Source organism: Camelus ferus, chromosome 3 (genome assembly GCF_009834535.1).
Source record: "Camelus ferus isolate YT-003-E chromosome 3, BCGSAC_Cfer_1.0, whole genome shotgun sequence".
NCBI classification, from domain to species: domain Eukaryota; kingdom Metazoa; phylum Chordata; class Mammalia; order Artiodactyla; family Camelidae; genus Camelus; species Camelus ferus.
This window is the reverse complement of record NC_045698.1, coordinates 13,958,753-13,977,589: the sequence shown is the minus strand read 5'-3', so window position 1 is coordinate 13,977,589 and position 18,837 is coordinate 13,958,753. Positions and strand designations below refer to the sequence as shown.

At 35.8% G+C, this 18,837-nt stretch overlaps 1 protein-coding gene and 1 long non-coding RNA gene across 7 annotated transcripts in view; one reads left to right on the top strand and one right to left on the bottom strand.

Annotated features, from left to right (window-relative positions):
- Positions 1 to 18,837, top strand: part of CDH18 (cadherin 18) — a 627,896-nt gene that overhangs the window by 497,173 nt on the left and 111,886 nt on the right. For all 6 annotated transcript variants that reach the window (XM_032470371.1, XM_032470358.1, XM_006178333.3 and 3 more), the window contains one exon: positions 17,618 to 17,785. In XM_032470371.1, coding sequence (XP_032326262.1) covers positions 17,618 to 17,785 — 168 coding nt within the window. The remainder of the gene's footprint in view (positions 1 to 17,617; positions 17,786 to 18,837) is intronic.
- LOC116660595 lies at positions 6,055 to 17,769 on the bottom strand. The gene is made up of 4 exons (XR_004316166.1): positions 17,695 to 17,769; positions 9,244 to 9,248; positions 9,018 to 9,022; positions 6,055 to 6,065 (listed from the first exon to the last, which is right to left on the bottom strand). It is a non-coding gene; the product is annotated as an uncharacterized LOC116660595 (long non-coding RNA).

The window sequence follows — 18,837 nt, the reverse complement described above, 5'->3', positions numbered from 1 at the left end:
CTGCACTGGCCCCTGCTTACAACGTCACATTGCATTCTCTACTTAGATGCCACCAGCAGTCAAAGCAATGTTTGCAGCCTGTGGAAAAGCAGAGAGACAGCAGGCCATTGGAGAATGCATGCAACGGCGTGGATGGGTGTGATGCTTCAATGGAGTGCATGCACCTACATATGACATGATTCAATATTTGTATATATTGCAAAATGATCCCCGCAGTGAGTCTAGTTAACATCTGTCACCATACATTGTTACAACGTCTTTCTTGTGATGAGAACTCTCTCTACTCGCTTAGCAACTTTCAAACATGCAATACAGTATTATTAACCTTAGTCATTACATTACACTCCCCGACGTGTTTATTCTATAACTGGAAGTTTGTATCTTTTGACTCCTTTACCCATTTTGCCCCCACCTCCTACACTCTGCCTGCTATTCTCTGCATCTTTGAGTTTGGGGGTGGGGGGGAGGAGGGTGATTGTTTATTTTTTTCAGATTCCACATCTGTATGAGATCATACAGTAGTTGTCTCTGTCTGACTTAGCATAATGCTCTCAAAGTCCAGCCACGTTGTCACAAATGGCAAGATTGTATTCTTTTCTTCTGGCTGAATAAGCTATGTTTAAATAGTCCATTGCAAATATAAATAGCATGTGGTACTTACCTCTGAATGATTTGAAACGTAGTATTGGAGGATAGTTAGCTGTATTTCTTCGTTATTTCAAAAAGGTAATATTAGCTTGTCTTCAGTTTTTATTTATAAAATGTGAATAAGTTTCTTAAGACAGTTCATAAGCCCTTCAGCAAAGCTCTGAATATTTTTGTGACACATAGTAAAGTCTCTTGACCCAGTCTACAGCTTGAAAATAGCCTCAGAGTTTGAGAAATGGCTGGTCTGGTGACCTTCTAAGTGACTACAAAGGAGAGATTAAGAAGTAAAAAAAAAATATATATATATATATATTTTTAAAATCAAGGGCTTGAGTAAACAAAGTTCTGTTACAAAGCAAGGCAAAAACTGACAAATTGAGAATTATTTTGGATCTCAAATGACACAATGAAAGAGTAATATTGAAGAGTTATATTCATATATATGATGCTGCTGCTTCTGAATTAACTGGGAATATGTGAAAATCCCCACTTACTACACCTTCTCCGTTGTCCGTTTGCATGAAATATCTCAGGCTATGGCTTACCTGTACTCACATTTGGTGCTCTCTCTTTAGTTAATTCCTTTTAGAATTACTCCTTTAGTTATTGAAAGGGAAATACTGCAGAACAAGATGTATAAACCCTTGCCAGGTGAGCTCATGCAGTGAGTTTGATAAATGGTCCTTGAGGCAGTGGAAAGACATTTATAGGTTCTCTGGAACCCTAAGAGTGAACAGCGTTAAAATAAGCAGTGAAAAGTGCTAAATCAACAAAAGCAATATGATTTCTGGGTTTATTTTAATAGAAAAAGAATCTCTAAAATAACTAAATCAATGCCTCATTTAGCCTTACTTCCTCAGCCATTATTTGCCATGTTAATTCTTTTCCTAGTTCAATCCTTGTTCTGTAATCCTGTCTGATTATTTTCTTGTTCTTTAATATAACTCATTCTTCAAACTTTAAATAACTCTATACAAAGAATTCTCAGATATTTCCAGGGAACCAGATTTTTATATTTAGTCTTAGATACATTACATTGATTAATGCAGTGTTTGTTTTACTTACTTTATAGGCTGTTGTAGCTGCCTAGTTCTTTTTCTGCCTGTCTTTCTACGAAGAATCAAAATGAAAATGTATTGAATGGCAAACGATTCAGTGAGAAAAAGATCTTGATATGATAATTAGAAAGTAGCTACTCCCAAAGTGTAGGATCCTGGTCCATCTCACAAAATACAAACATCCATAGCTGCAAAACAAAAACAAAGCACATACACATGCACAAAACCAAAGACCAAAAAGCAATGGATTCATACTAAGCTTTATACAAGGAGTAAAGACTCCGTAGAGAGCAATCTAGGCCATTAATTATAACAAAGCCACTCTCTTTATTATGTTGGGCAAGAGTGACTTTATATCCATCCTTCTCTTTATGAGTGTCATTATAGTCTTGACTCGCCAACCCAGACCCTTCTACGAACACCATGTGTTCAACTACCCATCAGTCTTTTTTGCAGAGATAGCTCTCAAGCACATAAAAGTCAATATAGCCTTGAATTAACACTCTCTTCATTGATCTTTATCTTACACTTCCAATCTTGTAGAGGGGTTCCCCACTGACCCAAGCCCTTAAGCCAGATGCCTTCATGCCATTTGAATCACTTCCTTTCCCTCACACTCCACTTCCAATCAGACACCTCATCCTTAGAAATGTGCTCCAAAGTGCCTCACCTCATCCTTTTCTTCATTTCGTATCTACTTAACCTTCCAGTGGTTCCCTATCTCATTTATGACCCAAGTCAAAAGCACTACAGTAATTTACATGCTTGTCAATGACGTGGCCTGTCATTCTGATCTCATCCCCTCTTCTTCATCTTCTTTTTGCTTTAGAGATGCTGGCCTCACAGCTTTCCCTCAAACAACCTAAAAAGTAGCCACATTAAAGCATTTGCACTTGTTACTCTTTTGGCCTGGAACTTTTCCCTCTCACCTCTTTCAAATCCATTTAATGCTAGCTGTTACTGATGTGCTTGTAAATATTTAACAACCACAAATATGTAAGCATGTGTATAAGTATATATATATATATATTTGTTTATTGTAAATTTTACTGATGTAATTGATGTGTAGCACCCAAATTTACAAACGATTATAAATTATGCATCACTCTTTTTTATAAATTCCATATAGCCTATTGATTCTTGCAGAATGCCTGCATTGATTTTTGCCAAACTCCTGCATCCACACACAACTCATTGTTGCAATCCAATGAATATCGACAAAAATCCTACTGCAAATAAATGCTTGATTACTGTCTGATTCAGCAAAGAAGTTGCTCAGGTCATTGACAAATGAGTTTAGTTCTGGCTTAGGTGTCGGTTGATATTTTTGCTTACATTAACATGTAGATAAAAGCTGTTTGTACAACTTTAGTTTCTCATCAGTTATATGAGCCACCTTTTTCCTGCTAAGTTGAATAGTTTATATTAGAATGTTTCTTCAACTCTTGTGTTATTCACATCTAAAGGCTACACGTATGATTTTAATATGCTTTATTTATGCTTTTTCCTTTTCTTTCTCAAGTCTAGACAATCACTAACTCAATGAATTAAGCCTTGATTTAATCAACATTTTCTGAATTTCATTGTGGAAGTATTTCCATTGCCAATGATTTTCAAGTTGCCCGTATGACACCTCTGGATGTATAGTTGGGAAAGGATGAGTAGGTGTACATAATTTTATAGCATTTCCACCACACAGATAAAATAGACACAAATAACATCAAGAGCATAATTAACAGTAAAATACAGTAATTCAACTTAGAAAGTAATGAGTTTTCAGATTTTTTATTTTCTAAGATACGATGTTGAATTGTAAATGTATATAATTTAATCATTAGCAACGACTACATTTTTTAACTAGCTGTCTAAACTCTTGAGATTTTAACAATCAACTCTTGTGAGCCAGAACTAGCTAACTCCAACAGCCACTAGTACAGTCCTAGTTAAAACTAGGTCCCACTATTACAGTTCTAGTTAAACCTGTAAGCCCAAACCAAGTGCTTCATTCCCCCCCAGCTTGAATTAACACCATCTAATCTACATATAATGTAGGTAATTATCCTCCTTTTTATTCTCCCTAATCTGCCCTCTGTAGAATGTATGCTTCGTGAGGTCAGTGATTTTTCTGCCCCAGGACAGTTTCTGGATTTTTCTGGGCACTCTAACTACTAGCTAAAAGAATGAATGACTCTTTACATCTCACATGATAAAGGAATTCAAAGCCACTCTTCCTGATCATACACTTGTGTAATCTCTATTCTTTGATTGATCTTTCAGACTGCCCACACAAAAGTCTTTGCTTCCATCTTTTCTGTGGCGTTGTGTTCTTTCACATATTTCACAATCCTTTTTTTGGTCAAACTGACATGATTTTACCTAAAAGAGTTTCTATAATAAAGGCTCAAAGAAAAGGCTCACATATTCAACATATATCCATATTTTCTTGGTGTAATTTACTTTTCTTCTTAGTGTCATGGGTTGAATTGTACCTCCTACCCCCAAATTCACATGTTGAATTCCTAACCCCCAGTACCTCAGAACGTGACCTGAATTGAGGACAGGGTCTTTGCAGAGGTAAATCAAGTTAAAGTGGATTCACAGAGTGAGCCGTAATATAATTTGACTGGTGTCCTTATAAAATAGGAAATTTGGGCATAGAGCTATCACAGAGGAAAGATGATTTGAAGATAGAGGGAGGATGCCATGTGAGTGTGGAAACAGTCATCTATAAGCCAAGGAGGGGGGCCTGGAACAGATCCACCCCTCACAGCCCGCAGAAGGAGCTGACCATGCCAATATCTTGATTTCAGATTCTTAGCTTCCAGAATTGAGAGATGAATTTTGGGTTTTACACAGCCCCATTTGTAGTACTTTGTTACAGCAACCCTACCAACTAATATCTTCAATATCCAAAGGAAATACATTAAATTTAGTAACTTATTTTATATCCATTTTAGTTTATGATGCTACAATGCACTTCTGTGGGTTTTTTGAGGCTTCCTTTATTCAATTTTCACTGAAGAAAATTCTGGGTCGGAGATTGTTTTAGCAATGAGGGCATAGCAACGAAAACACCACAAATGAAACTCTTTGGCCTCGTGGAGCTTTTATTCCAGTGGAAAAGGACAAGCAATTGTCAAAATTAATAAGTAAATGAGTATAATGACAGTAAGTAAATTAGTGGGATGACAATCCAAAACATCAGAGAGTAAAACTGAGAGAGATCAAAAAACGAAGTCTTTGGGAGAGTTACGAATAGTAGACTGTGGGCAATTTGCTGCTGATGAGATGAGTACAGACATAATCCATTGGACTTGGCAATAGGAGAAGTATTGAAGGGAAAGAGCACGTGAGCGTTTTTAGTGTAGACCGCAGCTTCACTGGAGGGGCTTGACATGAGAGGAAATGACCTAGGATCGCTGTGAGGTAGACGCAAATGCCCATCCCCTGTAAGGAAGGACTTGCAGCCCAGCATGGGAAGTACGTGCAGCACCCCACTCCCGAGCCTCCTTCAAGATCTGTCTCAGGTGCTGATACACGGCTTGCTGAAGTCACGTCATTTCTGGGATAACCCTCATCCAGTGACTGAGTGTGCTGGACACTCAGGCAGACTGTGTATCCCTGCAGCATTAGCCTCATCTTTGTTAGACCTGCGTCCCCGATAATATCTTCCTCTGGTCACCCATGCTCCCTCCCCTCCTTTACATTTGCTCCCTGATAAATACCCTGCACCGAAATCTTTGCCTCAGCCACAGGAACAACTTCATACAGTATATAGACAACTCTTTTTTTTTTTTTTGAGATTTGTCAACAAGAATTGCAGAATTACAGGGGACTGTACATTTTTCATTTTTTAGATGACAGGTACCCACAGCATGTGTTAGGCAAAGATTGAGGAGATGTTTACTTTAGTCACAACACAGAAAGAGATCCAAGAATGCCTATGCCTGTTAGCTTTTACTATTAATCTATCTGTTTATGATCACTGGAGAAACAAAGTGAAAATTAACATTTGGATGCAACTTTCTATTTTAGCTGTCTGATTTTGCTATTTGGTGGTTCACATTTCTATCCAACATACGCAAGATAAAACTTTTGAATTTTTCTATCATGGAGTAGATTTTCAATAAATCTGTTTTTTTTTTTTCAACACAAATTCCTTTTTTGAGCAACACATTAAATTATTCAGTGTTTTCAGTAATCAACAAAATGACCTATTTCGGTTTCCAATCTTTCCTTCTTTTCCCCTGCTTGCAATTTAACCCATCAACAATATGTTACTTCATAAATCCAAATATTAGGAAACCACAGTAAAACTGTACAGCTTGGTAGAATAAAACTGTTCTTTGACGTGTGCTCCTTAGTTACTTTTTTCTTTCTCAGAAATCCTTTTCTACAAAAATGTTCAGACACTGATTAAAAGCCCCGTTTTACAAAATCACATAAGAATAGTTCTTTCAGACTCATCTTTCCAGTGAGAAGGACTTTCTATTCATTGTTCATCAAAGGATCAAAATCTATATGTTGATAGATTCAGCTTCTGTGCATCAGGTTGTCAAACAGGGATGGATCCTATGCTATTCTTCTGTCACACAGTGAAAGCAGCATTTTACATTTATGTAAGTCAACAAGCACTCGAATGTCTTGTAAATAGCGTTTAAATTAGAATAGAGCAATCTTCTATGTTGTATATTCTGTTATTACCACTTAGTTGCTAGTTAAGCAGGGTACCAGATTATTAATTTATGCAATACTTACACTCAGTAAATGCTAAGAGGGCACCCAAGCTACTATGATTGCTCACCTGAACCGTTCAGAGTGTGGACAGATAAGGCTTTAACACATGAGGAAACCTCTCTCCCAGGAATAAGACTCTCTCTATAAAACTTCCATGTTTCTTTGAGCCGCTTAATGTTCCTGCTACTTAATGCGACATGCCACTGTGCTTGTAAGGGATATTCACAATTAGTTTCCCTGTTCACATGGTTTCACTACTGCCTCTCCGTGATACTGGAGCCACAATGGACACTCGTTAAGTAATAATACATTTATCTGTAAGTTATCTAATGGCTATCAGACATCTATAATTGAATTGTTTACTGCATAATATCTCCCTCCAAATACTGTCAAACATGTTAATCTCTTATCATTTTTAAAGTTTCCAGTAAAATCTAGGGAGAATCATAAATAATTGACTTTGTGATGTTTCCACTTTAGCTGGTCTTTGTACATGAGAGGCTTCTTGAAAGCCTGAAAACTGCTTTACCATATTTTTCAGTTATATTTGCACTTTTCTTACGTTGCTCCTTGAATGTACCATGATCACCCTGGCTACATTCGAATTCTTATTCTCAGAAACTTGATAGCCGCTTGAATTCTCCACAGATGCCCTTAAGGATTCAATGTTAAATTATGTGCCAAGGGAAATGCAACTCATAGTGTGTGTATACCCTTGAAATCTTACAGATAATTTTACAGATTGTTCATATGAGTTTGTTTCAGTACTACTATTTGTTATGTAGCATATAAAACACGTGTAGCTAATATATGTGCATATTTACATATCCACAGTTATAGCATGCCTATTGTGATAAATAGCTTATTGCATATGGCAATGTCTTCTCTGATTATTAGAGTATGATACAATGTGTTGTAAAATAAAATAATACTCCAAAAGAAAAATAAAACTTTCTTTTAAAAAATCAAGAAAGCACATGACACAATAAGTAAATTGGTATTACAGGAGAAATTATCAATTTTGAGTTACTTATGGGCCTATGTTGTCAACTGTGCCATTACTAATAAAACTGGATGTTCATTAGTATGCACATATTTTATAAGGGAATGCTTTGATATTTTTTCTTAATTAAATGGCTTTAAATAAAATTGTCTCAACAACAAATATTCCAAAGATTTTTGATATAGTCATATTAAAGACCCTTTCTTAAATAGCAGCTGCAACCAAAAAAATCCTATATAAAAGCATTTTACATTTTTAAATTCATTTTAACCATCATAAGAAAAAAATTAAAGAGAAAAAATAAATTGTAGAAAAAATAAGAAGCAGAATAACAGAGACATATAGCAATATTTAAGCAATGCATAATATATCTACATGGTAAACTTAGTATTTCTTTTTTGTTGTTTATATTTTGAGTCTATCAGGTTTCTATAAACCACATGAATGTGCTATTTTGGAAAAATTATACTTGACTATTTCTAGATTTCTTTTTTTATTATTAGTTTATTATTGTTTTCTAAGAAAATACATTTATATTTAAGATAGAGTATGTCTGCATTCAGTATCTTATAATAAAATATTTTATCTGATATTATAAAATTTGAAATTACATTTCTAATTATCTTGATTGAAAAGATCTCATAAATATCACATATAATTTTATTACTCCCCGTAGAGTGCAAATTTCCAGATGATAAGAGTCTTAATTTCAGTGTTTACAGGAAGTTGTATTCCCTGTGTTCATTACACATCAATTATACAAAGGTCAATTTTATCTTCCCTCTTCTGTTTATTACCTGAACTCATGAAATATATATACATGTACTATAGCTGTAGTATTTGATGTGTATGTGTTTCTGTGTATGCACTCCAGCTCTGGAGAGAAGGGTAGGATGGGGGGGTAGAGAGATGGGGGGAGAGGGAGGGGAGGTAAAGGGGGAGGGGAAGGAGGGAGAAGAGAAAACCGTATTTAGGAAATATATAGCCTTGATTTAATGGTGTTAGAGGTAGTATAGAAAGCAAACCTTCATTTACTTCTCGGAGAGGAAAAAAAGTATGTGTTTAAATGTATGTTGTGTGTGTGTGTGTGTGTATATATATGTATATATGTATGCTTGTATAAATGTGTGTATGCATATGTATCTGTATATGTGTACATGTGCATATTTATCTGTATGTGTGTGTGTTTGTGTGTGTATTCTAAATTTGAATGCCATTGCAAATGACCCCAACCCAGAACTTTCAAAACCACAGTGATTTTGGAAGCCAAGAAGTTGGGGTTATCTGGGCAATTTCTTGAGCCCTGTGGCATTAGCTTGGTTACTTGATAGCATTCTGCTGACACCTGGACTCATTCAAAGCTGAATCCACTCCTACGCCCAGTGCCTCAGTGGGAAGAGCTGAGAAACTGGGCTCAGAGGTATCCCTAACCCTTTTCATCTCAGGGCATCTCTGTGTGCTTTCTCTAGCAGGGGAGCTGGAGTTCTTACCTGAAGGCTCTGAGCTCATGTATACCAAGGTTGAAGCTTACAATCCTCTTAAGTCCAGGGCAGAAATTGCCATAATGTCACTTCCACTGTACTGTATTGGTCAAAGCAGGCATAGGGCAACTGTGATTAATGGTATTGGTATTTGACACCCTGCAAAAAGACCATAAATGGCTAATGGCCACTTGGAGCAAGATGATTCTTTGGTTTCTAAGTTTCTCACTCTTTCTCCTGTTGGACAAAAGGCTTGATCCTCATCTTTTGGAGTCAGATCTTTCAGTTACCCAGGGTTTTCCACCATCTTTCTGACATCTCCTTGATTATACTCAGAACTTTGATTCCAGGGCTATTAAAACCCAAATTAGCCAAGAGAGATGGAGATTGCTTCTGAAGCCACATTGCCAAGATGCAGACATTCTTCCAGAATCTATTTCAGGCTCTTCTGCTGTATTTTCCTCGATTTACTTGCAAGGAATCAGTAGCTCAGAAGGTAATGATTGTGACAGCAGACTCTGAATTCTAACTGCATAGACTGAATACTGGTTCTATCATACGTATCTGTCCTTGAGCAATTTTCCTAACCCTTTTGTTCTTGCATTCCCTCTTGGATAATTTGAATAACTTCCACAGGCAGTCAATGTGAGAAATTAGTATGATAATTAGCATAAAGCATTCTTCTTAATTCTTAATAAAGACTTAATAACTGTCATCATCATCATCACCAATGAAATTTTGCCACCCAGGAAAGCCCTTTTTGAAGTTGATAGTTTATTGTTCTCCATATAGTGCTATCTTCATACATTTTTGCTGAATGAAGTAGCTTTACTGAAAGCCTGAAAGTCTGTAGAATATTTGACCTTCACAACTGCCCTGGCAGCCGTATGACTTTATCAGCATGGTTATCTAGAAAGATTGATCTTTTGAAATTACAGATCACACTGAAACACTAATAACAGATATAAACAATAAGCAAAATGCAAAAAAAAAGAAAATACAGAAATAAAACCTTCTAAATCAGAAGTATCTTTAATGATACATAAACACAAAACGTATTCTTTGAATATGTCTGATTTATTTCCCCCAATCCATAGAGAAAGTAATACCTGTTTTTATGATAGGGTTTCTCTCTATCTCCTCTTCTTTGTTTCTTTGTCTCTCTCTCTCTCGCTCTCTCTCTCCCCCCCGCCACCTCCCACCCCCATCTCTCCTGGACAATAGTTCAAGCCTTACCTATAGGCTCCACAAGGTTCCAGGACTTCAGTAACTTGAACTGATGTCACCGTGGCATTTAATGTCAGGAAGTTCTCGGTTATATTTCAGCTTTTGCAAATTTCTGATCTAGAGAGACTTATTTAAATTTTGAGCTTTCTCTGTCATGAATAATATGGGAAAAAATAGGAGCTATGTACCTGAAGGGAGTGCCTGAGTCACCGTCTATAGTCAAAGAATGTGAGTTCTGCACCTTTCTCTCCTCAGCAGAAATAAAATGCTTCACCATCAATTTTAATGGTAGAAAGAGAAAAAAATGTAGAGGAGGAAAAATTGAATCTTCCTACTATAGCATAAAAATGTCAACCTTCATGAATTTATGATTGTTAATTCCGTGAGTCATAGCTTGAAGCTAAATATGTTTTTTTCCTTGAATTCTGGATTGCCAGTGTTTCATATATCTAATTTTTTTCTTTAAAAATGAAATATATTGTATAGCAAAAATATAAATAAAAATCTGACACTTAATCTGTTATCCACTGAAACTTTATAAAGTCTCCAATCGGCTAAATGTAGCCGTAGAGGTAACTAACTGTCCAACCACAACCCTGAACACCTGATAAGCAGTGAAATTTGTTTAGTTCTGACTTTCCACTGGGACAGCAAGGGAACTATTCAAACATTCAGTCATTTGAAGAACAAAACATAGAAATATTTAAGGGATATTAATGAGTACCTAATTTCTTATATTCTTCTACAGTCATTTCCCAATGAAGCTAATTTTGTCAATGTTGCCATGCACATTTTATATGCCTTTATTCATATCAGGTCCCCTTTCCAGGGACTCCCCACTTCTCTATTCATTTATATATCATCCATATCCTACAAACATGTCATTTGCCCCTAAAGTACTCCTTGGTCATGCTCATCCATTGTGATAACTATGCCCTTTGAAGTCTGGGTTCTGTCTGCCATTTAATTAAATGTTTTCCATATTACTTAACTTTTCATAGTTGCATATGTATTTCCCTGCCAGGAAACACTTCAGTCATGATATTTTGAAGTCATAAGTTTTAGCCTATGTGTCTCTGTATCCCACATTTTAAACAGAGCAGAAACACATGTACTCAATATACATTGGATTGGTGATGAAGAACAAAAAGAGACTTCTAAAAGTGTGGTGATGACGGAAACATACAGATTCCACGTCTGAATGTTTTTGCTTTCTGTGTAGACAGGAATTTATGGAAGCCAAATTGTCTTTACAGAGTCCGTTGGGAAAATTCATAATGCATGGCTGAATAGAAATAGCATGCAATATACTAAATGTTGAACCAAATAGCAATTTAATAGCTAACATAAAGAACACAAGCAGGCAGTTGGAAAGGTGAATCATTACTGCCAAGATGTCAAATGTCATTGTATAGAAAATGGTTAATGAAACTTTGAAACATTTCTAAACCTCTCAATGTTCATATTAATTATTTTAAATAAATCCTCCAATGAAGTATGAGCATCTGGAGGCCAGATGTCAAATGTTCTCAACTCTGGGTGGATATCTCAGGTTGAACTATTCATGAGAATCACGGAAGGGGCTTGTTACAAATACCGATGCTGGCCCACAGCCCCAGATTCTGATTCAGTAGGTCTAAGATGGTGTCCTTGAAGCTGCATGATACGTGTCACTCCATGTGATTTTGTTATTAGGTGACCCTTGTTCCCCATTAGAGAAACACTGGGACTCCAATGCATTTTAACAGATATCACATAATAAATAGTAGACTTTAAATAAATGAATGAGCAGTTGAGCAAATTTAGAAGCAAAATAAGCAACTGAGCCAAAATTAGTTATGTGTACCTAAGACATGGAAGAAAACTTACTGGTTCCTCTTATAAATGCATATGTGTACCTTGAAAGTGTTTGTAAGAATTTGAATGCCATGTTTTATTGCTTATTTGTTTGAGCCTTTTAGGGATTTTATTTTGCAATCTTCTGTGGTATTATCTAATAAACTAGATTTATACATTTCCATCTTAAATTCTTTTTAGTGGGTAAAAATACAGGAAAGCATTTTGGAGGATCTAGTGCTTTATATGACTATTATCAGTCAGGGAACAAAAACATATGGCGGTCTGGTGAGTCAGGTTCAACGAGTAATGTTTACAACTACGAATGAGTTTTCAAATGTTATGAACTTGTATTCAGCAGAGAGTAATTCCCAGTTACCAGTCCCTATATATCAAGGTGATTGGGGAGCAGTAGTCAGAAGGTAATTTGCAGGCAGTGGGGCACCTACAATCATTTACCAGAAAAGTAATAAGAAACAAAACAAAATGGTACAAGGGTAATCACATCCTGTTGATTCAACCCAGTACCACAGGAGAATAGGAGGCAACAATTCTCATTAAAAATTTTGAAGTAAACATTGCTAGTGAAGCATATCAGACAAACATTCAGAATATGCCATTACTAGTTACCTGGCAAACATTGAAAAGCGGAGAGTTTTCTTTATTTTTAAACAAACAAACAATGCAGCAATTTATGGTGATTAACTTGGTTGCTTTGTATCTTTTTCTTTGCAAATTTACTTAATGAAAAGGCCACGTGGTAAGTCTTTATTATGTTTATGTAGAAGACAGAAATAAGTTATATTAAAATTAGCGGGTACATAGATACATGGCAGAAAAAGCCAAACAAACAAAAAAAGCATCACTTCTTACTTGAACTGTGTAAGTGTAGTTTATCCTAGTCTTGTACATGAGTTTAGGCTTCATCAGTTTTGAAAAATATCTATTATTATTGCATATTATTTGTTGCCTGTGTGCATGTGTGTATCCCCATACATGCATTTATAGACATGACAAGATGGAGATAAAAAGTGAATAAATGTACACATTCATAATGGCAGAATTTCATCTTTCTAATTGTAGTCAAAGTATGGTCTTGACCCACTTGCACTGAAATCATCTTTAGTAGTTGTTATGGAGGCTGGGGAGTCATCCAGAGGACGCCAATGCCAGTTGACTGGCAAGCTGGAGCCAGGCCATCAGAGGCTCCTCACCCCCTCCTCTGTCCTTGTAATGTGTGTTCTGTCCACATTTCCCACAGTGGGAGCTACTTTGAAGGATTCAGTCTTGAGAGAGCAAGGTTTCAGGATACAAGATTAATATATAAAAGTCACTCTCTTTCCTATATACCAGCAATGAACAAGTGGATTTTGACTTAAAAACAGTACCATTTAGATAGCTTCCTCTATATAAATCTAACAAAAGGGGTACAAGATCTATATGAGGAAAACAACAAAACACTCATGAAATAAACAAATAAGAACTAAATAAAGGGAGATGCATTTCATGTTTATATCGTGACAGGAAGACTCAATATTGTCAAGATGTCAGTTCTTCCAGACTTTATCTGTAGATTCAATGGAATATCAGTCAAAATCACAAAAAGTTATTTTGTGGGTATTGACAAACTAGTTTTAAAGTTTATATGTAGAGGCAAAGGACCAGAATAGATAGCACAATATTAAAGGAGAAAAACAAATTAAGAAGACTGACAGTACCCTACTTCAAGATTTACTCTAAAGATATAGTAACCAAGACAGTGTGGTATTGATGAAAGAATAGACAAAAATATTGATGGAACAGATTAGAAAGCCCACAAACAATTCCTCATACATGTAATCAACTGACCTTTGATGAAGGAGCAAATGTAATACAACAGAGAAAAATGTGTCATTTTTAAACAAATGGTGCTGGAACAAATTGAGAGCCACATGCAAAAAATGACACATATTTTTAATGTGTATCAAGATATTACACCCTTATCAAAAAGGAACTCATAAGGTATCACAGACCCAAATATAAAATACAAAACTAAAAAATTACTAGGAGGTAACAGAAGAAATCCTAGATGATCTTGGATATGGCTATAACATTTTAGATAACAACACCACAGTCATGATTCATGAAATAATTGATAATCTGAATTTTTAAATAATTGAAAACTTCTATACTGTGAAAAACCCTGTCAAGAGAATAAGAAGACAAGTCATAGCCCGAGAGAATATATTTGCTAAAGACATACCTGATAAAGGACTGTTACCTAAAATATACAAATAACTCTTAAAACTCAACAATAAGAAAACAAATAACCTGCTTTAAAAAATGGATCTTACAGACATCTCACCAAAGAAGACATACATATGGAAATAAGCTATGAAAAAATTTTCCATCATCATGTGTCTTTTAAAACAACAGTGGTAGAGTGCATGCTTAACATGTACAAGGTCCTGGATTCAATCCCCACTACCTCCAGTGGTAAAAAAAAAAAAGAACTAAAATAAGTGCTTATTAAAAAATAATAAAAACAACAGTGAGATACCACTACACACCTGATAGAATAGCCAAAATCTGAATACTGACAGCACCAAAAGCTAACAAAGATGTGGAGCAGCAGAACTCATTCATGATTGGTTGGAGTGAAAATGGTACAACCATTTTCAAAGACAGTTTGACAGTTTCTTACAAGACATACTCTTAGTATAAGATCCAGCAATCACATTGGTATTTACTTAAAGAAGTTTTATGTCCACACTAAAACCTGCACACGGATGTTTATACATTTATTCATAATCATAAAATCTTGGAAATAACCAAGATGTCCTTCAGCAGGTGAATGAATAAACAAACTGTGGCACATCCAAATAAAGGAATATTATTCAGCACTAAAAGAAAATGAGCTATCAAGCCATAAAAAGACCTGGAGGATCCTTAAGTGCCTATTGCTAGTTGAAGAAGCCAATCTGAAAAAACTACACACTGTAGGATTCCAATTGTGTGACATTCTGGAAAAGGCAAAATTATGGAGACAGTAAAAAGTCAGTATAAATCAAGGGTTGAGGGGAAGCAAGGTTGAAACACTGGAGCAGTGAGAATTTTTAGGGGAGTTAAATTATTCTGTGTGATACTGTAATGATAGATATATGCCATTATACATGTGTCCAAACCCATGGAATGTACACCACCAAGAGTGATCCTACTGTAAATTATGTACTTTGGGTGATCATGATGTGTTAGTGTGGGGTCATCAGCTGTAACAAATGCATCACTCTGATGCAGAATGGTGATCGTGGGGGAAGCTATGTGTGTCAGGGCAAGGAATGTACATGGCAACTGCACTTTCTTCATTTTGCTGAGGATCTAAAACTGCTCTAAGAAATAAAGTCAAAAAGAACCAAAAGTGTGCATCAGCTGTGTTCTAAGCTACCCCACTTATAAGCATCCGGGCTACATTTGACAGTGGGATTATTGTATATGGGGATCGTGTTGCTATGGCGATTTGACTGAACATTCCCCAGTTACCTATGTGCCCTCAGGGGAAGTCAAAGCTAAGCACATGCAGCTGGGCCATTCTCGAGGTAATTGAGAGTTTAAATGATTCCTTGGACGATCATTTATGAGAAAGATGTTTCCATTCTGAATATGCTCTTTTCTTTAAGTAAGTAAATTTGGTTGACAATTTTTTTTCTTTTCCCCTCCCATTTTGTGTCAGAGTAGCTGTATTACCAAAGAAGGGAGGTAATGGCAATGCAATGACATTATTGAGGTCCATGATGTAAAACAGGGGTTGTTCCCTCTTCAGTGATCCTCTTAAAATGAATAACTTTCAAGTTGAATAAAAGAAATATTTATCATTCACATTTTAATAATAGATTTTATTTTTATAGGTTTATATTTGGCACATATCACTGTCATGATTTCATTATAAAACATTCTGGACAATAATCTCATACAGAGTCAGGTCCCATGTATAGTGTAGTCTTTTTAGAGTGACATCTTTATTTTTTAAAATATATTAGAAAGTATATATTTCTTTCACACATTTTTACACATTCTTAGCTTGTTCCTTCCTGCATTAATTTAACTTTTTCTTATCATATGTGTTAAAGCATTGTTCTTTTTAATAAGGATGCTTGAGGCTTTTTCATATGCATGAATTAGGTGAATCATTTATTATACTGTTATAATTTTTTTTGATAAGAGTAATTTTCATTCCTATTTTGCTTCAGGAAAATTCTCCTGAATTCCCTCAATTATATGTTTACAAGTTTTGAAAGTCAGGGAATTTCTTTCCCTGGTGCCTGTGTTTCTTCTTTCAAAGTACAAATGCAAACAATTCAGTAAAATATAATAAAAATCATATGAGTACTTAAGTGTTTTATATTCAAAACAACTAATTGACTAATCTTTCCACTTTTAAAGACTATTTTTTAACTTGAACATACAACTTTATTGTCTCCCATTATATCAATATATTGCTTGTAAAAATATCTGTTAAACTCTATAGTTGGCAGTTATTATAACTGTCATCATCCTATGAATCATGCTGCTAAGTAACCAAGTGTGTGTTTGACTGAAGCCATTGGCATCTTTCTCAAAAGTGACATGATCCAAATATTTTTAATAAAAGAAAGAAAGGTTGTTGTTTGTTTATGTTTGGAATACCAAATATATTTACATTACATTTGTATTACTTATAAATATATGGATGTATATTTATTTAAATACTTATGTATAATATGGCTCATCTACATGAAGACAATTTTTTACTTTATGACATGGTTGATAGTCCTTGGGTAAACTTGACCTTGTGGAACATGTGTGTCCATTAAAATGTTTTAATGTAAGGCTCTATTGACAAAACTATCTAATTTATGTATTTGCGTGTTTGTGTGTGTGTTATGTGTGTTTACCTACATGCACATAACTATATATGGATATTTAACATTTTGTATCTCTTTATTGAATCCAGTAATAATGAATGAGAGAGTGCATTAAATGTCTCTTTTGGCACTACAAGACAAAGAATGTAACTTTTACATGTAATTTTTGGAATCAATCTCATCACTTTACTTTGCTGATGTACTTAGATCTAGCTCTGATTGTGGTTGTTATTTCCTGACAAAAACAGTTTCTTAGTCTTGATAAATATTCCAGTGCCTCCTGTCTGTAATCTTTGTTCAAGAGTCTACAATCCTCCAATGTTTTCCATCATCAAACTTTTGACAACCCCGTCAGGAAACTATGTAAATTGTCCCGTAAGGAGGAAAATTAACCTCTACTCCGATCATCTCAGCTGCCACGTGTGAGGAGCACAGGTTGTAAAGTAATCAGGCCACCAGCATCAGGGGCTTCAGGGTCTTCAAGGCTGCCCCCTAGGGGCCAGTCACCCCCAGGGCCGCAAAGAGATCGATAACCTTAATTTGCGTCTCATAGATTGCTTTGTAAATAAATGTTTCAGTGAGACAGTTTTAGTAACAACATTAAGGTATTATTTGTCTCAGAAGCCTGACTTTCTCTCCAAAGCATTTTATTTAAAACGACTTCTCTTAAAATTAAAAAAGAGAGAGAGATATGTCTGTTGCTTTTTTATTCAATCCATACTGATCTGTTTAAAACATGTATTACAGGAGTTATTAGAACTGCCTTACATAATATGGACAGAGAAGCCAGAGAACACTACTCAGTGGTCATTCAAGCCAAAGACATGGCTGGGCAAGTTGGAGGGCTTTCAGGATCGACCACGGTCAACATCACCCTGACCGATGTCAACGACAACCCCCCAAGGTTTCCTCAGAGTAAGTACCCCTTCCTCCGGATTGGCACTTATCACTATTCATTTATGTAATACAAAATGAAATACAGTTGACCTTTGAACAACACAGACTGGAGCTGCAAGGGCCCACTTATCCATGGATTTTTCTCAGAAGTAAATAGTCCAGTACTACACAGCCAGACCAACAGCTGGTTGCATCTGTGGATACGGAGGAACCCGGATACAGAGGGTTGACTATAAGCTATGTGCATTTTGGGATCGCCCAGAGGATGGATGCTCCTAACCCCTGCGTTGTTCAGAGGTCAGCTGTACTTGAATATATAATGTCATGTTACTGTTATCTTAAATGGGAGTATTTTGTTTTGTATGGTCTTCCTTCTAGCCACGAGACTGAAGAAATCACTCCACTTGCTGTCTCCTGAACCCGGTAGATAATTGTCACTTTGTTAAAGATTTCTATTTCAATTGGCATCACAGTTAAATATTAAAACTGAGACAGCCATGCTAAGTAATGATGTCCTGCATTTGCTGAAGCAGTTATATGTTACTAAGGAATTCAAATTCTTGTTCTTGGAGAATTCTTATTCAAATTCTTATTCACGGAGTTATTCAAAATACATTCAAAGTACATTTGATGAGGGCATTCCACTCTTGCATAATTGCGTATGTAAATTTTGTGACTGAAATTTTTAAAAAATTCTCCAGGTTATGAATGAATGCTTTTTACATCACACACACACACACACACACACACACACACACACACACACACACACACACACACCATCCAACAACAAGGTACAGCTAATATAATAAAATCTGATCTCAGAGTAGAACATGAACTTGTGAATGAAGAGCACAGACTATCAAACTGTCAAGCAATTCAAGGGGAGAAAGGGTGTCGGTTCTGTGTGTTCAGAATGAAATACTGTGTATGATGTCCCCAGAGAGGGAAAGACACATGTTTGAGTATTTCTAATGTGGCAGAAACTGTGGGTAACATTTTACAGAATAACCATTAATTATCATACAAACCCTATAGGGGGGCTGTCCCTTATGTCTTTCTTACACATG